The sequence below is a fragment of the Ursus maritimus genome, unplaced genomic scaffold (genome assembly GCF_017311325.1).
Source record: "Ursus maritimus isolate PB19 unplaced genomic scaffold, ASM1731132v1 scaffold_5, whole genome shotgun sequence".
NCBI lineage: Eukaryota > Metazoa > Chordata > Mammalia > Carnivora > Ursidae > Ursus > Ursus maritimus.
In genome coordinates, this window is record NW_024426663.1 from 13,675,951 (window position 1) to 13,699,568 (window position 23,618).

The following is a 23,618-nucleotide window of genomic DNA, read 5'->3' on the forward strand; positions in this document are numbered from 1 at the left end:
CCCAGCACTGTTTCAGCTGCTCTTTCAAAGGCTGCCAATAACCCTCCGATCTGTGATTACCCTGCTTCCCGCAGACAGAATCGTCTCTCAAGTGTGACCTCAGTAAGCACCCCTCTCCCAACTCCTCTCTCGCAGCAGCCACGGCCAAGATCATCCCGGTCCTCCTCTGGCATTTGTGCCGCCCGGTCTCTGCCGCCTCTTCCGCTTTGCCCCCAGCCCTACACACAGCCCACGTTTCTGCCCTGCGCTGGGGGCAGAAATCATTCTCTGGGGCCAGGGCCGAATGCTCGCAGGGACCGGCAGGAACTAGACGCGTGAAGGGGTCAGGCTGAAGACAACGGGAAACTGTCGCATGTGGAGGTCTGTGGAACGCAGGCTGCAGAGCACGCCAGCTCCCACGTTGAGTCTCTGGCAGGTCACCTCTCCTGCAGCTCGGGATTGTCTGGTGTGACAGGGACTGCACCTCCCTCAGGCCTTGTGAGGTGCAGAAGCTCCTCACTGAAGTGTGAAAGCCAGTGTTTGGCACGTGCTAAGCACTACCTAGGTACTTATTGTAGGATTAAGTGCTGAATAAGTGACGACTGGGACAGCCCGGTGATGGGTAGTAAGGAGGGCACGTATTGCGTGGTGCACTGGCTGTTATACGCAAGTAATGAATCATGGAACTTTACATCAAAAACTAGGGATGTACTGTATGGTGACTAACATAATATAATACATTATTATGAACAAACACCGTGGGGGTCGGTAGGGTGAGAGCCCGAGTCTGGACAGCCGAATCCACTTTCCGGCTTCAACCACAACCCTATGCAGATAGTCACTCGTATTTGTTCTCCCCTCCTTCCTTCTCCTCCTCTTCTGCTCACTCTCCATTCTCCAGTAGTTCAAAACAACATTCATTCCAAGTGCCTCGCTACACATCTCTCTCCAACATTCCAATTCAGGCTATCCAAACTCAGACCACTTTTCGTGCTCGACCAGTGCCCTTCTGACTCTGTCCACCGGTCAGTGGTAACCAGGGACCAGCCCACAATTTAGGGAGGCGCTCACTCTCATCATCAGAACTGGCCCTGCGCTTGCAGGAACCTGACAGCATCCCCCTTGCCTCACCTTAGGGTTACCTACCCTAGTTCATTCAGACTCTGAAGCCCCCGGTTATCTCAGAGTTGCCATTACCATTGTCCACAACAGGTGATCATCTTTTAAATCTGAAGATTTTACCTCTGCAATGCCTCCTGCATTCCTCCCCACTATCTCATTCCATCCCAGCTCTAAGTTACGCTAAATTAGGACTCATCAGCACTAGGCAGTGGTCCTTGACCAGCCTTCCGATCTCTGTTCCCATTTCATCCACACACCGCAGGCGCCCAGTCCTGCAGCTGGGTGCACTCGCATCACTGGTCTGCTCTCTAACCTTCAACACCGAAGAGCTACCACCCCTGTAAACTCCTCTCAGCATTCCCCACAGCCGTGCCTGGACCTGTCTTTCTGGTCTTACAGTCCCACCTCTCACCTCCCCGGTGCCCCACCCATGGTGGAATGCACTTTGTACCCAGGACACATCTTACGCTTTTCCACTCTGATGCATCTGCAAGCCTGCAATCCTAGTCATCCTTCATGCCCAGCTGAAACTGCATCTACTCAGAGTCCCGTGGATTCCTGCAAACTGACAGAATCCCTCGGTTCCTCAACCCAACAACTCCTTGTAGGGGCCTGTCTTAATCTGCCTTGGAATGCAGTCCCGGGGATTCAGTCTTCTTCCCATCCCTGGAGGGGCTAGCCTGCAGCTAGGGTGTCCTGCGGTCACACCACAATGCTATGAACAAGGTACATACCCCTCCCTCCCCAAAGAGAAGATCAATCCCATTTTTATGGGAAACAAATCAGAGGCAAACGAAAGTGAAATGCTTTGCCCCAAGTTCAAGTGCAAGTCAAAGCACACCGGATTTCCACATAAGACTCTTATTTTACTGTTCAGCTTTCACGTTTTCCCCTGCTACTTTATACCTAGCACAAAATTTCAGATTGATTACATTTTTAAGTCTTTTCCAGCAAATCTAATCGTCTGTCTTAAATCTATCCATTTTTCAAACCATTTCATCTAAGTACCGTTATCAACACCACACAGTAATGTGTATCTCAGAGTGGGGACAGGGGTGCAAGTCTCAAGGTCATATACAAGTATCTGCTGGAAGAAAACACATTTTTTTTTAATTTGAGTATTTTCATTTAAACGTTCATGTAAGTTTTGTTATCACTCCATAGAATATCTGCATTAGTTTGGACACAAACTAATGTGCCTCTTCCTTTTCAAGAACTGAGAAAAACTGACGTTTCAAGGAGAGGTGTCGTACTTTTATACTATGACTTTTCCTCACCATCTAGCCTGCAGGGGGATACCTTTTCCATTTTGAAAAGCAGGAAAACAGATAAATATACGCAACTTTTTAAAAAAGTTTCATTTCCATCTTCTTATTGTTGCTGCAATTACTTACTTGTGGCTTCCAGAGGGATAGATAGCATTTCTAGGGAGACATGACCTCTAAACGGATTACTGACTCTGCGTTGCTATGAGTAGAAACGGTAGCCTGCTTCTCATCTTCCATTTCCAGGCTAGTATCTGACGGAGCTCCTCAAACGATCTCGGGAAGACTCGCCCATCATTAGTCAGGGGGACACACAACCTCTCTCCTGAGAGGGCTGAAACAGCTCCTTTCAAAACTTCCCCTGTCAACTCATGGAGATGTCAGGACTGTTGGGGACTTACTCATATCAAGACAGATGCTGCCCATGGTGAAAGCTGAGAGAGGTGCTTGTTCAAATATAGCAATTTTATTTGATTTATTTCAAAGCTATGAATCTTGAAAGCAGGATCTGCGTCAAATCACATTTTAATTTACTTGGTACTGATACCATGCCTTACACATGGCAGGTGCTCTATAAATATTTATCGAATATATGAATTCTTACATCAGTTTTGCTATCCTGCTCATTCTATACCCTTTAGATGGGTGCTCTTCTTCACTAAATTTCACGTAAGAACAGTGCTCGGTTTTCCCAAATACGGGTTATTTGAGGTGGCAGCACCACGACCCTGAATGGTCCCTGAGAAGCAAACATAAAGCCCAGGCTGGAAGGGGCCTTCGGCGAGCATGCATTTCTCACGGCCAACAGGCGGCGAGGCCCACATACACTTTATGTCTGCCTGTGTGCTCTCACCTGTTTAGCTGGTGTGGCAGGTGCCGCGGCTACACCAGCAACAACCCCCTCCCCGCCGGCAGAAACTGCATCCTGTGATTTAGTCTAGAGGTGGAGAAAAAAGATGAACAGAACTAAGTATCTTTGAATGACTATTTTTAAGATCACGCATTGCAAATATCACTACTGAACCAGTTCACCGTCACGGACATCCTGCAGAGGAAGGGTCACTAGCTCTTACCGCATGTGCTAGAACACTGGGCACCAGAGCTCACAGAGACTCGAATGGGCCGGGCGGGGACGGCGATAAACTGGAGTGCACATACCAGGTATAAAGCACTAGTTAATTGTTGCCATAGAACCTGATTTTTCAGGAGAAGCCAGAAATACGGATTTTACGTGAAACATCATGACTTTGTTGGCAGCTCATTAAAAATAATTTTAATAATACTATAAGCCAAACAAAATAGATTTGAACAAAACACATGATGGCTGCATTACACGAATGTGTAACCTCTTTTGTCGAATCCATTGTTAAGCAGGCCTACTTGATGTCTTCCAAGAGCTCTCGGTAGAAGAGTTCTTCTCATAAACGTGTGTGCTTTTAATAGTTGACCTCCATTAGCTGTGCAAATATGGAACCTATTTCTGATTTTTGGTTCTATAAATTCATCTCTCCTACAACAAAATTCTCAACGCCTCTTTCAGACTTCCATGTGAAGAGCATGTGTGCTCCCACAGCCCTGACGAGAGGGGTCCGGGAGGCAAGCTCTATCCCAAGCTTCCAGTCTATGACACACCAGAGCCTGCTGCCTTGCAGTCACGACCGGGCACTGCTGGGCAGTAGAGGCTGGACTGAACGTCCCCGCAACCCACCTGATATACTTCTTGAGTTTTTCATAGGGCCGAGTTTCCACAAGGCTATTTGCAAAACCAGCAAAATGATAGCAGCAAATCATTGCAATACAGAGTACGTTCAGCATAGTTCCACAGAGTCGACGACACGTGACCATGTAGATAAGGGACTGGATGGTAGCGCTTTCTTATCAATGTGACGTATTTACCTTTGGTTTTGATGATTTCTCTGATGTCGGCTGCTCACTTGATCTGGACGCTTTTTTTTCTTTATGAACATGCTTGCTTTCTGCATCTGATGCGTGCTTGGGTAGGCTTTTTGGCTGAAACACACACACACACCCCCACCACACTGTTAACAAGATGGCAAATACCAATGCTTTTCTGTGTGATGCCAAGTGTTCCTCACAGTTGTGTTCTATGTAGTTTTGAATTGTACTAATCTCAATTCACGTGACATAAATGTGATTACTTTAGGTACAAAATTTGAAATATATATTCTTCCTTCCATTAGTAAGCTGCAAATCCTGCTATTGCCACATGGTGGCGCCATTATAGCCAGAAAACACACACAGGACAATTCAGAATTCTGTCCCTCACACACGCAAAAGGCTTCAGCGATTATCAAGTCCTAATGATGATCATTTACCTCTTTGTGTTCCTTTGGCTTTACTTCTTGGGTTTTTTTCTCATGAACCGCAGAAGGCTGTCAATTTCAAAAGAGGAAATCTCAATTACATTGGAGTTCTTTCTTTTACCATTTCCAAATAGGCTCAAGAACAAAAATTCCAATTAGACCCCTTCTGCCTCTCTTGGGAAAGGCTCACTTAGAGAAATACACATGTGCTACCCGTCAATGGTTACCCTCCCAACAGACTGGTAATGACAACGATAAGAGTAATGAAAAACTTAGTATTTCATTTAGAAAGATTTTTCAACTAGGTATGTCTCTCTAACTTACTCGATGTTTTACAATTCATACAGATCATTTGGTAACTGCGGGTCTAATCACAGAGCTGTCACATGAGTGAGCACTGTGACCTCTGAGTCTGTTGATAGGGAATCCCACTCTAGTTCTTTTAAAATTCTCCCTTCACAGGAGATGAACACTGTAATTTAATGACTTACCTAGTCTTTTCTGTATTACAACTAGAGAAGGAGGGAACACCAGAAACCCAATTCTCTTCAGATTGTATAAATAGTCAAAACATTTAAATATGGACTAGTGGACAATTTCCAGCTCGCTGGTGAATTCCTCCTCTACTTTGGAATTATCATCCTGAGGGGATAGGCAACCCAGAGGTCCTACATAAAATCAGATAAGCCTTACCTTCTACCCAGATAACTTCACCTTTGCCTCCATTTAAAGTACATCTCTGTGCATTCCCACAGGAAACCTTGTGCTCTTATCTGAGTATTTGCTTAAGCATGTTTGCTTAAAAGAAATAATGTGTAGCATCTTATGAAGGGGAAATATTTGCCCTGCCTGCAGACACCCTGGGGTCCATCTCCACATGGATACAGACTGGCTGTCAGGCTAGACAGCCATGAGTCAGGAAAGCCATTCCCAAGGGAAAGTCAGAGCTGTCTCCTGAGAAACTGATAACCAGTTCCACAAACTGAGATAAGACTGGTAAGATAAACCTACGGGCCTCTTAGGAAAGACTCATCTGTATGTCATCTAGGTGCTGCGTTCAAAAGACACATTTACTCTTGATGTCCCATCTTTAAAGGACTTGGATGCTCATTACCCTTTGTCCTTTCTCCTCTGTCCCTGCTGTTTTTTAACAGTTGCTTCACCTATAACAAAAATCTAGATCTGAAGAAAATGCCTTCTGAAACATACTGTTCTCATGTATAAAATACATTCATTTTAACAATATATGCATTTATTATAATTCTTCACTTATGTTCTCTATGGTCATGTTTAAAAAGGTAATCCAAACTTAATTAAATTAGCTGACAAAAATTCCTTTTCCCATTCAGCAGCACCAACAGAGGAAACTGGGTATCTGTTATTACTACTAAGAATCCAAACAACTCACTAGTTGACTTTAATCACTAACCTTAGTTGACTGTGACTTCTTTTCAGGCTCTGTTTTTGCAGGCTAAACGCAGAAAAATACAGAAAGGAGTGAGGAAAGGAATTAAGGAAGAAAGGAAAAATAGACATAGTTTACAAAGTTTAACATAGATTTTCAACCAAGAAAGCTCAAAGGTGATGACTTTGATGTAAATACAAACTTTATGAGTTCAGTTTACTATACTTTCCTTGGAATTTTGACTCTTAGATAAACACTTAAGCACTCGGATATTCTGCTCTTACCTTTAGAGAGCAGTTTATACCTTAATGTGTATCAAAGATATGTAAATATTTATTACTATGAACACTGTAGCTAATATATAACCAAAATAAAATACAAATCCTTCTCCTTCAAAGGCAACAACATAGCTCTGAGTGAAATGTCTGCCAATGTGCAACAGTGGGATGGTGACAGAGCCAAGAGCTGCAAAAGCAGTGACATTTAGTTTTAGTGCCAGACTATCAGTGATGGGTCACGAAGGCCTACCAGAAAGTCTGTGATGGGTGAGAGGGTTACTGAAGATCTGAAATCATCCTTATTAGTGTGTGCTGAGCAGCTGAAGTGGCCATTAGCAAACAGAAACGTCCCCTAGTAGGATGAACCACATCACCTGTTTTTTGGGTCTTTTCTTGTTAGGAGAATGCTGTCGTTCCGTCTGTTTGCTGATAAGAATAGCCTAATACAAGAGCACAGCCCCAAGTGTGATTTTATTTTATCTGACAATTAAATAGGTAACACATATCATAGGGCTAAATGTTTCTATCAAGTCCACTTCTACTCAGGGACCGCACCTACTCCATGCATCGGTATGAAACTCCAAGAAGCTGCAGACACCAAAATTCTAAAGGCTCCAGCAAATATTCCAGTTTGGATTTACTTTTTTTCAATGGTAAGAATCTGCAAGATTGCCATTAGTAACTTCTGACCCCTTTCCGTCACCTCCACGGTGTCCAGGCTGCTCGGGCCATTTGTTTCCACCTTTATTTCTAACATTTGGTTATGAACACATCAACCGTCACAAGTGTTGTCAAAAGTTTTCTGAAATTTTGTCAACATGGTATTATAATTCTGTGACTAGTGTAAAGATTTTTATTGTAAAATATAATCTAAATTTCTAGGAATACTTCAGAAGAGCTGGTTGTGGGGTCCCCGGGTGGCTCGGTCAGTTAAGCTTCCAACTCTTGATTTCAGCTCAGGTCATGATCTTAGGATCCTGGGATCCAGCCCTGCACCAGGCTCTGCAGTGACCATGCAGCCTAATGCCTGTCCCTGGCTTGTACTTACTCTCTATCCCAGGGGGGGAAAAAAAAAGAAGCAGCTGGTTGTGACTTACGCCCTCTACTGGAGTACTTTACACAGTTTTACCCAACCCAAGGTCATCTGTATCAAAAAATACAATTCCTTAAGTACATACATGAATTCTCGGTACAGGCAAGATAATGAAAACCAGATTAAACATTTTTAAAATTTTCAAAGTAAAAGATTAAAAATTAGGCTTAATACTTCCCACCATTTCTTTCCCCTTTTATCTATTTGCAGGTATTAACATAAACTCCTATTTTTTATTCTATTATCTAAAAAAGCCAACACCAAACATCCTCTTAATTCATCATGTCATGTGCTTCAGCCATGGAAATACATACGCTCCTCCCATAATGCATCCTTGTTACACCAACACATGTATTGTTTAGGGAAGAAAACAAAGTTCATAACCACAGAAATCTTTTCAAAGAAATTTTAAATTTTGGATCCTTTCAAACTGGATATTTGTTAATTAGTTTCTGTATCCGCTACTATGCTTTTTTGAGTTTATGCAAATTCAATTTATTAAATGATGAAGAAGGAAAATAAGCCAGCTGGTACTGTAGTGGTTTGGATCTATTAATAGCTTCTACTCTGTAATTTGGTAATCAAGATTTTACATGGAAGAACTCTGTAAATCAATTAAGAATTCACGCTCACACATGCAAGCAGCTTATAATGGCATATTTTTATTAGTACTCGCTAACACATTACCTAAATTTATTTTTGCTGAAGGTGGTGGGGCTTAACGTAACAGCAATGACAATAATAACCAATGCTTATCGATTACCTCTTAGTATCAGGGACTGTTCTAAACTTCATAGGTGCCAACTCACTGAGTCCTCACAAGAATTCTATGAGACAGGTATCATCGTCACCATCATCCCCACTTCATGGATGAGAAAATGAGGCACACAGAAGTTACGTAATTTCCCAAGGACACCCAGGGTGGAGCCGGGATTCTGTGTGTGTAATCACCGCGCTGCACTGCACTGTCTCTCCAGTACTGGCCAGCTCCTACGGGGTGCCTGCTGGGGGACAGGCTCTATCTAATACCGTATAGTGTTTGTTTTCTTACACAGCCTTGTGAAATAGGTACTATTATCCAAACTGTACAAATAAGGAAACCAAAGCAAAGAGGAGTTTCCAAACACCACGGCTGGCAGGAAAGGAGATTGCACAGCAGGCCGTCTGGCTGCATGGTTCCCGCTATGCAGTCTTGCAGCGGTCACACCCTAGGAGAAATGATCTGACTTTACATCTTAAGCACAGCAGTGCTTATGTGACCACCAGTGCCAGGGGCAAGAGAGGTAGAACTCAGATCTAGACATATCACCCCCTTTTGAAGTAGGTAGACTTTTATTTGAAAGATTTAGAACAAGACAAGGATTTGGTATAGGTATTATCTTGAACTAATATATTTTCTCTAAAAGCTCAAAATATTTGAAGAAATATGCTCAAGTTCACAAAAATCTTCAAGAGAAGGCTAGTATAAATGCTATGACCCATACATCAGAAGCACATGAATCTAATTAATGAGAACAGTGTAACTGAAATCTACCCAGAAAAGACAGCTGACACCAAGAGTGGTCCTGAGGCAGCCATCGGTGATATTTCATCATCAAGACACTTAGTTTTGTCCCTCCCTCTTTTCTCCCACCTTCTTCTCTCTCTTCTCCCCCCTCAGGTTCTGTAGGACTGCCAGGAGTTTTCACAATTAATGCTGAGTAATAGCTGAAGGGTTTGCAGACACTTGCTCCGAAAACAGGACACACTGACATAAGCATCACTCCTGGAGCAGAGTCAGGGGCAAAGGATTAGAGTCAGGCAACGGGTCAAATGAGAACCACAATAATAAAGAGGAAATCCTAGATTTGTGGCTCTCCTTCCTGTACTCTTCATGGACTCTGAGTTCAATGATAATTTGTTTTTGGCTGATGCTTCTCCTATAGACTTACCATTAAGAATGAGGTCAGATTTTTAAAAATATTTTAAGATTAAACTTGGCCTAAGTAAGTAGTGACAACTAACAGACGAATTAAGGATCAGGTCATGCATATTCTGAAAACAAAAAATTCATGTAAAATACTAAATAATTTTAGATTAAAAACTTTTCAAACAAGATGAATGCTAGATGACATTTATAAGAGATTTGAACAGTACATTTCAAGATATTTGCAATGCCCTTTAAAAACAGTTCAACATGAGACCATAGGATCTCTCAACAGCATGAAATTACAGGGCTAATACTAAATATGGCATAGGATCCTACCAAGACAAGCAGAGAAATATGGAAGACAGAAAGTAAATCATGTCAGCGATTTTAAACAAGGGCAACTTATTAACAGAGTCTGGTTAGCTCTTAAAAACACCCAAGCATACTGTCTCATAAAAATTAGTTGAGAGCATCTCAATAATATCCCTGCTTTAATTCGGGACCCCAGAATAGTCCCAATAAACAGCTTGAGACGTGGTAAGGAAGGGGGAGGGCTGGGGCAGCTTCCGGTAACTCTTCTGAACGAGGTTGACTCTACGTGGCCACGACACTAGACAACATTCTTTTATTTCTTCTTCTCAAATTCCAAGAAATAATAATTAGAATAAATCTAATTATCTAAATCTAAAATAAAGCTCAAAGGTTTATCAATAAGACGTTGCCCTGCAGGACTAAAATTTCACAAAGAAACTTAAGAAAGTATCCCAAATAGTAGTATCTGTGTGTCACTTGTCACTTAGCGTAAACTTAGTGTCAACTTTCTCTCTTACATTTCATTTTAAATGGCCAGAATAATAAAACCTTTTAATAAGAAGCTAAGAATTCATCTTCTTCACTAGAGCCACAGAAAGGCACTTCGATCATCTTATCGTTAAAAAACTCCATCACGTCTAGGACCAAAAAATCTCCAGATGACTACTCTTTTCTAGATATTCTGAAACAATGTATAAGTGTACAGAGGATATTTGAGGCAAATATTAAAAGCAAAGGTGGGTTTCCAAAGACCCCTCTAAACTAGGAAGAAAATGTTTCCTTCCGTAGCTTAAGCTTGTTAGGACACGTAGCTCCTTTGTCAGTTAGTTTACATTTGTTTTGCTTTACAAAACAATCATTTCAAGGCATTCACCCAAGTACACCCGGGAAGACCCTTCTTCATACCTTGGTTTCCGTGGGATTCATACTGGAAGACTTGCTGGTGGAAGCAGAAGGAGCTGACGCCTAGAAAGTAAAGAAACAGAAAGTCCGATTTTGGTTAACCTACAAATACTTTGTCTTTCCACGCCTCTTTTTTTTTTTTTTTTTAAGATTTTATTTATTTATTCTACAGAGAGACAGCCAGCGAGAGAGGGAACACAAGCAGGGGGAGTGGGAGAGGAAGAAGCAGGCTCATAGAGGAGGAGCCCGATGTGGGGCTCGATCCCATAACGCCGGGATCACGCCCTGAGCCAAAGGCAGACGCTTAACCGCTGTGCCACCCAGGAGCCCCTCTTTCCACGCCTCTTAACCATACTTGCTCTTTACGTTGGTTTTCCCTCTTCTAGAGGACAACTCCCACAAAACCCCAGTAGGTGATATTGCCCAGCGGCCAAAAGCCTTTACAACCAGATCAAATGGGTTCAAATTCTGAACATACTACTTATTAAATAATCTTGGGCCATTTTCTGATCTTCAGTTTCCCCTTTCTTAATTTTTCTTTAGTAGATAACCATCTTGGAAGTTTCTTACTACCTGGTACATAAGTGCTCAGTAAATATTTTAATTATTGTCCGTATTACTTTCCAAAAGAACACAGACTTTAAAAATTGACAAGATTTTGTTCAAATGCAAGCTCTGCCAATTACAAGCTCTGTGACTTTCAGCCTTAGTTTCCCAGCTATATAAAATGAGGCCAATAATGTCTCTTTTGCAGAATTTTAAGTATTTGAGATAATATATCCAGCATTTTGTAGGTGTTTATTAAATTACTAATGCATTATTCCTAAGATATTACACAAGACAGAAGGCGTAGGACGTAGTGCTGCAAAACAGACTCAGAAGGATCAAGAACTGTCCTTCCAGTGTCACATAAGGAAGAGAAGGTGGGAGTGGGGTTGCAAAGGGGATACTGCTATATTATCTATCTCATCCAGGCCTCTCCTGGAGGGCAAGAGGTGATGAATGGTAACTGAAGTTTCAAGACACACCATTCCTAGGGAAGCAAGTGGGCAGCAGAATTAGTCCCTGCAATCTAATCACCCAAGTAGTGGGATGTGCATATGGATACTTGCATGGTACTGACTACTATCCTAGTACATCACCCTGGTTAATAATAAATCAATCACTACCTTTGGGAATTCCAACCTAGGCTCATTTAAACCTCTTTAATATTTGAGTCTGTTAGGTTTTAGAGCTTAGGGATTCCATCTGGTGTAAGTTGCCTTCTTAAGTAACCTGCTGTCAGTAGACAGCTGCTGCCCTGCCAATAATACCCAGAACCTGTCTCTGACGTCTGGCCCCGAGCCATTTCAGAGGCTAAGTCCCAGGACAGCATGAGCCCATCCCGGCTGGTCCCCCAGCTCCCCCACCCCAACACACTACCACTCAAGGTGATTGTATGAACCTACTGTAACTCATGGCCCAGGAACAAAATCAACTTCCCCACAGACCTACTTAACGTAGAACGTGCTGGTGCTATGAGTCAATTACTACAATTTACAGATCAAAAGCCCAAAGTTTTAGTATATTGATTTTTCTTCCTTTTTTTTAAGATTTTATTTATTTGAGAGACAGAGAGAGACAGAGATAGTGACAGAGACAGTGAGAGACAGCACGAGTGGGAGAAGCAGGCTCCCGCTGAGCAGGGAACCTGATGTGGGGTTCGATCCCAGGACCCTGGGATCATGACCTGAGCCAAAGGCAGACACCCAGCCGACTGAGCCACCCAGGCACTCCAGTGTATTGATTTTTCAAACAAACCATATGAACTTTATTCCTGAGCACTCCTAGGCACCAATAGGGCACCCCCTCACTCCGAAATATACCAAACCTGGTCACTGCAGCAGGCATGGCGCTGTCTCTCTCACATTCTCTTTGGGATAAAGAGGGAGAAGATGTACCAAGGTAGATTTTCCCATCAAATTAATAGACAAATACATGAATATTCATTTTTCCTTAAGATTTTTTTTAATTTGTGAGAATTAACGTACCCATTTGCCACAGCCCATTCCTTCAATGATTCCCTTCAGTTATATAAAATCAAAGACCAAACACTCTACATAAAAGTGGTTTTTAGGGGTGCCTGGGTGGCTCAGTTGGTTATGTGTCTGCTTTTGGTTTGGGCTCAGGTCATGATCTCAGGGTCATGATCTCATGGGTAGTGAGATCAGACCCCCACCAGGCTCAGGCTCAGCAGGGAGTCTGCTTGAAATTCTCTCCCTCTGCTCCTCCCCCCTCTCTAAAATAAATAAATCTTTTTTAAAAAGTGCATTTTAAAAAGTGCAAATCTTTAGGTAAACATTCTTTCTAAACCTCTATGTTTATTAAAACATTCCTGAAATCATACAGCCTTGGAGTTTTCAATCTGCCTTACTACTTTATTAAGCAACAGCTGGATGTAATCCTCAAATCCTATAGACTTCCAAAGCCCCCCCACCTGAGAACAGTAAAATCTACATGGATAGCCATGAATAAGCATGGAGAGGTAATCATGGGAATTTAGCTGAAGGCCTTGGCCACACCTGTTCTCAGCACAGATCCCTCCATGGAAGTTCTATCGTATCACAAAGCCACTAAATACTTTGAAACTTAAATAGGAAAGCTACTTCATGGGATCTGAAAACAAGGAAAATAATCCCACCCTATTGTGAACCCATTCAATTGCCCGAGAACCGTGGTGTGTTCTATTTTATTTATAAAGACAATGAACTTTTAATATTTGCTATCTCTGGGGGGGGTTGAATACATTTTCATTTTAAATCTTCTGTACTATTTGAATATCTAATCATGGGTGTGAATAACTGATAGTTAGAATTTTTTGAAGAGTTTATCCACAAAGCTTTGAACTGAAGAACTTCAAAGATAAACCTCTGATAGGTTTTTAAACAGTTGGAGAAAGCACCATCTCATAGAGGTTAAGTGCCCTGTCAAATTTTCCACAGTTCACTGGCTCCACAAGTATTTACTTATCCAGCACATAGTTTGTGCCAGTTACTACGTCAGGTGACAGGAACACAGTGGTGAAATTGCTAGACGTGTTCCTGTCATTGCAGAACTTTCAGCCTCATCAGAGAGGCCATTAATAGAATAGCCACTGCAATAATTACTTGTGGTAAGCGCTATAAAGGAAAAATCACAGACTCCCATGCAAACAGAGACCTGGCAACCAGAGTTAGTTCATGACACAGTTGGGACAGGTGATGCTGAGGAAGTGACGTGGAGAGTCAAGGATGAGGGGGCATCACCCAGGCAAAGGCTGAGGGCGGGGGGTGGGGAGTGCTCTGACCCGAACGTGCCGGGGCTGGGACCTAGGCCACCTGACTTCTACCTCAATGACTCTCTGCTGCAGGACCTACCACCCAGGCAGTCCGGTTAACGTCAAGGGGCAGACAATTTCAAAGCACAGCCATCAGAGCTCATAATACCAAACTGTCTCCGTGGGATTAGTGTGTCCATCGGAGTGAAGTGTGATAACAATACTCCCTCTCAAATGACCCGCGCAAATCTCTTCACATCTAGAGTATTATTAGTCATTTATAAACTTAAATTAAAACATGTATCAGGGTAACAAAGAACAGAGAAAAAGTACATTATAATCATACTCCACCCACGCATTCGACAATTGCTATTTTAAAAGCAATGAGCTGGCCGCTGAGCATACACGGTGAAGAAGACACCAGCTCTGCCTTGAAAGAGTTCGGAGTCCGGAAAGATAAACCAGCAGCAGGTTTATGTTACAAATGAAGTGCTCTAACAGAGGTTGGAAAAGAATCCTATGCGACAAATGTTTGAGTTCTAAGCTTCAGGACCACCTCAAATAATCTTGCTGTATTGTCAAGTTGCATTAAAATAAACCAATGCTGATGAGAGAGTAACTGCAACCTAGAAAAAAAGATTTAATCCTGTACTTAATCAATATGACATTATTTAACAAAATCTCTTCAGATCTGTTTACTTGCTACAGTCAGAAATTTGGAAATTTACTGCAGTAAACACTTACAGATAGGAAGGGAAGATGGTATGCTTTTAAGACCCTTGGAAAATAGAAGCTGCTTTCCTTCAGATGCCCATCAGCTGATGAATGGATAAAGAAGAGTGGTATACATACACAATGGAATATTACTCAGCCATCAAAAGAATGAAATCTTGCCATTTGCAACGATGTGGATGAAACTAGAGGTATTACGCTAAGTGAAATACGTCAGAGAAAGACAAATACCACATGATTTCACTCATATGCAGAATTTAAGAAAGAAAATGGATGACTACAAGGGGTAAACCATAAAACCAGAAAACATACCATAAAACAGACGCTTACCTACAGAGAACAAACTGAGGGTTGCTAGAGAGGAGGTGGGGGCGTGAGTTAAATAGGTGATGGGTTTTAAGGAGGGCACTTGTGATGAGCCCGACCTATTACGTTAGTGATGAATCACTACGTTTTACTCCTGAAACCAAAAGTACACTACATGTTAACTAATCGGAATTTAAATAAAAACTTTCACCAACCAAACAAAAAAAGAAACCGCTTCCCTTTTTCACATTTTTTGCAAACGGCTCCTGAAGTCCAGCCTTTTAGCCCTCTTACCCATTTCGGACAGATTAGTCTTCCTGCCTGGCACGCTCACCCACATCTAAATTAGAACCAGTGGGGACGCCTGCTGCCCACTGCATCACACAGAAATCCTTTCTCTTGCCTTTAAAGACCGCCCGCCCCCGCTCTAATCCCTCCCCATCTCCCAATGCAGAACAGCAGCTCCAAGCAGCCAGCCACCCCTTTCTCAGAGCACACCTCACTCGTCGCTCCCTTGCTATTTTATTCACACATGTGTTACTGGTTTGCTTTTCTTCACAGAATACCCAAACCCTGCATACCCTTCCTTTCAGGTGTATCTCGCTAGCTCCCAGCCCTCGCGTTAACTTCCAGCATTACAACCACCGCGAGCTGTCCCGATGGGCATCTTCTGTGTCCACTTCCAGCACTTTCTACAGTCAGGTATCCGTGTCACTGCCTCAGGAATTGCTCCTCCACTAGAGGGCGTCCCTTTAGAAGAGCCACCTGTTGGGTCCACTCATCGGCTGACCCCATTCTTACCCATGGCAGGTTTCTGTCCATGGCTTTTCCTTGATTCTGCACGCTGTCTAGTAAGGACCAACCTCAAGCATCGTGTGGAGCTGGATGTGACTGCAGACGGTTGTGAGCTCACGCACAGCTGCTGTTGAATGGGCTGGACTGGGCAAATTAAGGGATCCCTTAGGAGGGTCTGGGTCCTAGAGGGTTTGCTCATCCATTCCACTGCCATTAAATCCGGCTGATGAAAAAAAAATCACTTCCTCAGCTCCTTAGTTCTCGGTCTACCACAAAAACAGAGTCCCCTCCCTTGCCTGGGGGTGCCAGAAGACTTTCAGTTCTTGGCAGGTGCTGTCAGCTGGCTTGACAGAGTCCTCCTTACCTTCCCTCACGTCATTCGACCTCACCTTGCTCTCTTCCCAGCCCTGGCTGGCGTGGTACACACAGCGGGCCAGCAGATGAGTCAACGGGTGCTCCTGAGCCCAACCCATCTTCCTGTCCCCACCCCTCCCGGGCAGCATCCCCAGGTCCTCCCACCGCAGCACGAATCACCCTTCCCACATCCGGCTGCCTCTGCTGTGGAGCCTTACTAGAACACCTGCCACACGTACGCACATGCCTCTTCCACCTGCTGACCCACCCACAGTTCCATTTTGAATCCCTGACCGTCTTCTGCCTCATGGCTGCTATGCCAGAGCAACTCCGACCTCTCTCCCCCGCTCTCTGAACCCGTTTCCTTCCGGAAGCCTCTTCTGATTGCTCCATTCTTCCCTGTGTTTCAACCTCAGTCACTAGCCCTCCGCCTTCTTACACTGTTGCTCCCTCAGAAAGCTGATTTGTCCCAGGACTTTACCATTCATTATGTGAACAATCCTCTATACCTTTCCGGGAGCCCTACTTAATCACCAGACCACATTATTTTGCCTAAAATGAGGATATCGAGAAAGACAGATGCAGGTTTCACTCCCTGCTCCAGCGCTTCCTGATCCACATTAACCTCCCGCAGCCTCCATTCCCGCAGCTGTAAAATGGGAGTAAAACCACCTGCCTCTGGAGTTGCCGTAAGAGCCACATGACACAACGGAGGGAAGTCATCTGGCCCTGAATCACCTGGGTTCGGGTCCAGGGCTGCTTCCAGTCCTCATCACCATTCCGTCCTTGTCATTTCTATTGCCACCCACACTCCTATTCTAATCACGTACCTCCCACACCCGGATTACATCAAGGCCGTCTAATAGTTTCCATGCCTTGTTCTCCCCCACCCCCCCGACCTACCCCATTCTCTAGCTTCCATTTCTTTCTACGGCTGCCTACTTTATCTGAAAAAGTGTGTAGCATATTCTCACTGTGATGAAAGAGTAAGCTCCCAAGTTTCACACTGTGTCCTAGATAAAGTCCAACATCTTCTGCCCGAACTTTAGACTCTTCACTACTTGGCCTAACCTACTTACTCCACTCTATCTCTCACTATGACCCATACCACGTCTTCCCTCCAGCTAGGATGGTGTCCTTCCTGTTTCACAGGCAACTCATCAGGCAGCATGACTCACTGGTTAAGAGTGTGAGGGGGGCTCTGGGCTCAAGAACGTCTGGTGGAATTTCAGCTGACGGTGAATTCATGTGCAACCTCAAATAAGTTACTGCACCTCAGTGTCCTCACCTATGAAATGGGAACAGTAATAATTCTCACCCCATATGGCTTAAGAATAAGTCAGTTAATGTACATGAACTAGTAATAACATTGTTTGGCAAATGGTAAGCAAGGGGCAAACGCTAGTTATTATTACCACCACCATGGCCATCATGCTCCATTCCTTCCCTGGGCCTCTCATCTTGCTCTTCCTACTGCCTACGAAGGCTTTTCCCTGCTCAGGCCCCACCCATCCCTACCCTTGAGGATTTAGCTCAAGATACAACACCTGAATCTGCTTTAGCTCATGTTACTTTCTCAACCCCTAAACATGTTTGTACTTCTCACCTGGACACTTCCTCACCTGCTGTGTTGAGGGTTCCTGCGCTCATTTCTTTTTTTTTTTTTTAATTTTTTTAAAGATTTTTATTTATTTATGTGACAGAGAGACAGCCAGCGAGAGAGGGAACACAGCAGGGGGAGTGGGAGAGGAAGAAACAGGCTCACAGCGGAGGAGCCTGATGTGGGACTCGATCCCAGAACGCCAGGATCACGCCCTGAGCCGAAGGCAGACGCTTTAACGACTGCGCTACCCAGGCGCCCCTCCTGCGCTCATTTCTAAGTACATGTCACTTGTTATCAGTGAAGCTATAAAACGATCATGAGACAGGGGTCATTTCTGCTCCCCACAATGTCTACTACAGTGCTAAGTACATAGTAGCAGAGAGGAGCTAAAAAAAAAAAAAAAAAAATCACTGTTGAGAGGTTCCTGGCCAGCTCAGTCAGAAGAGCTTGCAACTCTTGATCTCGGGTCCTGGGTTCAAGCTTACATATTGGGTGTAGTGATTACTGAAATAAATCATTATTGATTCCAATCTTTGTTTCCATTTTCCAATCATCAATTAAAGTTTCATTTTAACAAAGATATAGGTTTTGTTTCTAAAGACTAACTTGTTTTAGGAAGAGAGTGACCTTGACCAGGAGCAGCGGGAGGGGCAGAAGGAAAGAATCTCAAGCCAACTCCCTGCTGAGCCCAACACAAGACTCAATCTCAGAACCCTGAGATCATGACCTAAGCTAAAATCAAGAGCGGGACTCAACCAACTAGGCTGCCCTGGAGGCCCAAAAATATCGTTTAATACCTCTCTTTTTTAAGCTAGAATTGGGAACATAATTAATACATTAGAATACTTAAGTTTCAATCTTCTGGCTTCTCAGTGGCCCTGACTCCACCAGCAAGCCCATTAAACCTGTTAAGCATCTAGTTTCCCATAAGGGAATACCATGCACCCTACAGCGTTATTATGAGGGTCAAGTTAGATACCAAATATTAGGGCAATTTGGGCAAAACACAAAATAAATATTAAACATTTTCTAAATAAATGATTTTTAACTTTTAAAACCAGTGCTGCTAGATGCACATAAGAAAACCAAATCATCTGTTACTGAATAGATAAGATTATTTTTAATAACAATCTCAAATAATGAAAGAAAGAAAATGATGGATTTTTTATAAAGAAGTTCTTTCGTCACGAACTTATAAGACAGACCTGAACCTGAACTCCACAAGGTCAGGGGCCATGCCTGTCTCAGTTGCTGCACATCCCCAGAGCCTGGCAACAGCAGTTGCCTAACAAGTATTTGTTAAATAAATTATGAATTTGTGCATGAATAAACACAAGAGTATTATCTGATGGCTCAAAACCAATCTTACATAAGTTTTACTCCATCATCAGAAATTTTATTCAAAGCACAAGCCAGAAAACTGGTTAGAAAAACATAATTCAAATATCTAGTCATTTCCATCACTACTATCTTCCAAAGGGAGTTGTACACCTTTAAAAAACACATATATACACACAAAAACAGCCCTAAGCCACTTCCTCTACAACACCTGGAACAAACGATGGCCAGAAGAGGGGCTTTCTGAGGAAAGCACGGACATTCCTCAGAAACACCATTTATGGACCCAGGTTTACATTTTTCTTTCTGTAATGACCCGATTATTCACTTCAGGATGAATATTCAGAGGTTTAAGTCTGTCCATTGTTCGCCATGCTGTCACACCATGACATACATTCTTCCCATGCCTTTAATTATTCAGGGTAATAATGATGTTCTTAAGGAGGACTCCAATACAGTCACCTAACAAAGAACGTGTTTAATTGTGACACAAAACATGATTCCAATGAAACATAAACAATGAATCATCTAGGAATGAAGTGGAGCCATCTCTCTGGGGGGAGAACACACAGATCTACTTTGTTCCAGAAGACCTACTTAAGGCACCCACTTACACCCCAGTGTGTACATAATACGAGATAAGGTTGATTGTGATAGGATCTTAAGTACAACGTGATGTTACAAGACATGAGAAGAGGGAGAAAACTTCTGAGACGTGTGTTTGGAAGATAGTTAGGAAAGGCTTCACAGGAGAGAATAAAACTATTATCTACACAATCTCCCATGTGCCGGAAACGGTGACAGTGACAGGTGCTTTGCATATCTGATTTCAGTGTATCTTCAAAAAATCCTAGGAGGTAACCATTATTGTCTGCATTGTATAAATGAGGAAACTTAGGCTCAGAGAAGTTAAGTAACTTATCTAAGATTTCACAGTTAAGAAGGGCTTGGATTTGAGCACAGACAGGACAGTGATGGCCATGAACTTTGCTGTAACAAGTGGACTCCTCTTTCTCCAAAAATTAAAATACTTGGATTTAAAAAAAAAACGAGATAGAGGCTGAGACGGGACAGTCATTCCAGGTGAGCAAAACAGCTTGAGCAAGCCTTAGAGGTGGGAAGAGATACTCGGTCCTGACTGCAGTAGGCGAAATGAAGTCGAGTACTGCAAAATGAGGCAATCTGAACACTACCTGGGGGAAACGGGGATTCCGTCTCAACTGTACATTCACGAAATATATTAAAAGGGACACTGAGACTTAAGATAAAAATAGAAGTCTCAGCTCTTCTTGCTCTGGGAAGTGGAGAGCACATGAAGTTTTGGCCTCTGATGCAACATGTGGGCAAATCTCAAAATAAACATCCAAACGTTGCCTGGCAACCACGACAATAGCCAAGTCTCATCTGTGAGCTAAATCCACGCCAGAGATTACAGAAGTTTTGGCCACACCCTGTGAGTAACTGATTATAAGCTCTGACACTGGGCCACCCCAAGTGCTCAAAAAAAAAACAAACAAAAAAAATCCACAAAAGACATGAAGTTGAACTTCGGGTATAAGGCAACTTTCACTGCTTTGCACACTCTGGTTTTCCAGGGTTGTTTCTTTCCTGAAATGGTAATTATTTTGTGGGCAAAGGAAAGGACAAGCCACAGAGCCCTGTTCAGTCATTCTAAAGAGTAGAAAGGCAGCTTTTTTTCTGAAGTTGTGTTCATGCTTCTAGGGATCCTGGGCATGAAATCATTCCAACTGTGTCTGACTTTGCCCAAGATAAAGCAGAGAGGTTAGACCGGAAAAAGACAGCCTATTTTCTTCTTCTTATCCTTACCCTAGAAAAGGTTTATCTGCCCAGAATTTTCATGACTGTGAGTCAAGCAATTTCAGCATAATAGAAGATACATAATGAACAGTGAGGAAGACTGACTGCTCTTGGCGAGCTGTGTGACCTTGAGTCTTAACCTCCCTGGAACCCGGTTTCCTCATCGGTAAGCTGTCAGGCTTGAGAATTCTATAGTTCAGCAACTCTGATATTCTATGCTACAATGATGTGGAGCTTATTACATAATGCACCCAATGAGAGATGGTCAAATGGGAAAGAGGGGAGTTTAGCCTCTGGAGTCCCACACACCTAGAGTCTAATTCCAGCTGTGTAACTTCAGCAAGCTGCCCAACTTCTCCAAATGTGAGTTTTCAATTTGTTAAATGTGTATAAAAACAGTGAGGATGAAATGAGGGTATGTTTACAAAGTGCTTGGCTCAGTGCCAGCACATGGTAAATCAATTCAAATCAGTGATTTTCGAAAATTTTATTAATATCAACAGCCTCAAAAGTTTCTCCTTCTTCAGTCTCACCATGGTAGAGCAGTTCTGTGGTGACCCCTGCTTTGAGAAGTTACGTACTGTTATTTACCTTTCTTAAGGAAAAAAGGGTACTATTATTTTACATAATGGAATTTTCTTTGGATTTGATCTATGTTCTAGATCTACATTCTAGATAAAACGGGAACAGGAATCTTGGTAGCAGGAGCACAGATTTTTACAAATCCTAAAAGATTATGCACTCGTTAATGTATATATGGTTACTGATGGCATGATTATTATTAAAAAAATATTCTAAGCTCTGCTGAACAACTGTCTCAGAGCCTTTCAGCTTGGCTTCCATTGGGTTTTCAAACTCATTCCTTCCTGTAGACCTAATGGTGAGAGAACTTGAGAACTTTTATAAATCTTTGTGTTATAAAATCAACTTCCAACCTCAATCTCTACAAGGAGGACAGACTCTAACAGGAAACGAGAGGGAGCTTATGAAGAACTAATCATGTGGGAACTGAGATGGGCCTGTCACACAACATCTAGCTTCCCACTGAAGCACGTTCTTAATAAGAAGCCTTAAATAATAAGAATAACAAAGTTGCCTTGTCCAAGCTGATGGTCAAATAATCAAAATGGAAATGTAACATGAAATCAAATGTCATTCCAGAAACCACATAAGCAAAACAAATTCACACATGTCTGCTGATACCAAGTTTAAGGTTTTCAAATACTAAAGAGGGAGTGGTGTTTAGTGGTGAGTGAGAATGGCTCTGTGGGCAGACACTCGAGTTTGAATTCCAGCTCTGCTACCAGCTGTGTGAACTTGAGCAAATGCCTTAACTGCTCTGTGCCTCAGTTTCCTCGTCTATAAAACAGGAATAATAATAACAGTACCTTTCACTGCATTTTATCCCACTTTCCCCTAGGGAAAAAAATTCAGTGAAATAGAAGAATGGATTTTTTAAAGTAAGCTTCTTTTGAAACTGATGTAAATTGATCATTTGAATTGATGAACATTGCTGCTTATCTAAGTAAAAAGTTCTGTATTTCCTGAATGGCGAGGGACTTCTCAGGGATGTACTATTTAATCTGCAATTTAAAAATTACATATTCAAAAATAGCTAAGTTATCCCTTCTCTGCTGCCTACTTAAACACCTAAAAAAAAACTCTGTCAACAAAACTATCACTTGCTAATTCCAGTGCACAACATTCTGTTTCACACAAGCAGGAAACCTCATCCATCAGAGAATTTCAACCGTATTAAGATATTGAGTATAACAAAAGGGAACATAATATTGATTTCTAGTGTTTTTGAATTTAGATACATATTCATCTCTCAGTTAAACTACCTAGATATAAACTACTGAGTGGAAGATATTATAAGACTAGCCTACTGAAAAGAACATTAGAATCAAATAAAACCCTGCTATCTGTGTGACCCAGGGTAAATTATTTAATCTCTCTGAGCCTTAGTCTTCTCATTTATAAATCTGTCCTCGTACCCTCTTACCTAGTGGCAAAATATGCAAGCAACTCTTTAAAATTTTTTAAAGTTAATTTTTTTTTTAGTAATGTCTATTCCCAATGTGGGGCTCAAACTCATGACCCCAAATCAAGAGTAGTGTGGTCTTCCGACTGAGACAGCCTGGTGCCCCACAAAATTTATCCTCTCAAGAGGATGAAATGAAGCCTTCTGTAAATCACTTAGCACACTAGTTGTCTGATAAATTAATAAATGGTTGGTTTCTTTCTCTTTCCATTTATTTTTAAATATCTAGATCCTGGAGAGCTTCTCCAAATGACATACATACTATTGGACCTAACCCCTCCCCCAGAGCATTCTAGAATTATTTTCAGATTATCAGCACTACCTAGAATGTTCTTTGTTAAGCTTTTATTTTTTTCCTATTGATTGTCTCTCCATTTTGAATAGCAAATGAACCTTCAGTTCACTGGTCTGTAGGAGAATGTGGAGAAGTACATACACAGAGAAGATGTGGTTTATCACTAGTTCAATTGGAAATCAATTGGGGTATTGTGCAAAGATTTTAATTGCAAATATTTGCAAACATCACTGTTTATCACTTTCAGTCTCTGGAAATATTTGAAGAGGTATAAGAATATGACTATCAGAAGGACTAGAGAAGGAAACAATTCTAATGTGTGAGGCTAGAAATCCTGTCTCACCACAAGAACATTATTTGAGAATAATTCAGCACCAATCACTGCAATAATTAAGCAAGGGAAAGCCTCAAACTCAACAGCCAAAAGAAGTTAACCCTTCCTTTTGGA

General features: G+C 42.3%; 1 protein-coding gene across 14 annotated transcripts in view; it reads right to left on the bottom strand.

The window, feature by feature from the left end:
* Positions 1–23,618, bottom strand: part of CAST (calpastatin) — a 107,119-nt gene that overhangs the window by 39,300 nt on the left and 44,201 nt on the right. For 7 of the 14 annotated variants that reach the window (XM_040622065.1, XM_040622055.1, XM_040622054.1 and 4 more), the window contains 6 exons: positions 10,594–10,653; positions 6,748–6,813; positions 6,120–6,161; positions 4,703–4,759; positions 4,263–4,376; positions 3,220–3,303 (listed from right to left, as the gene is read on the bottom strand). In XM_040622065.1, coding sequence (XP_040477999.1) covers positions 3,220–3,303; positions 4,263–4,376; positions 4,703–4,759; positions 6,120–6,161; positions 6,748–6,813; positions 10,594–10,653 — 423 coding nt within the window. The remainder of the gene's footprint in view (positions 1–3,219; positions 3,304–4,262; positions 4,377–4,702; positions 4,760–6,119; positions 6,162–6,747; positions 6,814–10,593; positions 10,654–23,618) is intronic. The other 7 variants (XM_040622066.1, XM_040622061.1, XM_040622059.1 and 4 more) reach the window with 2 other exon arrangements.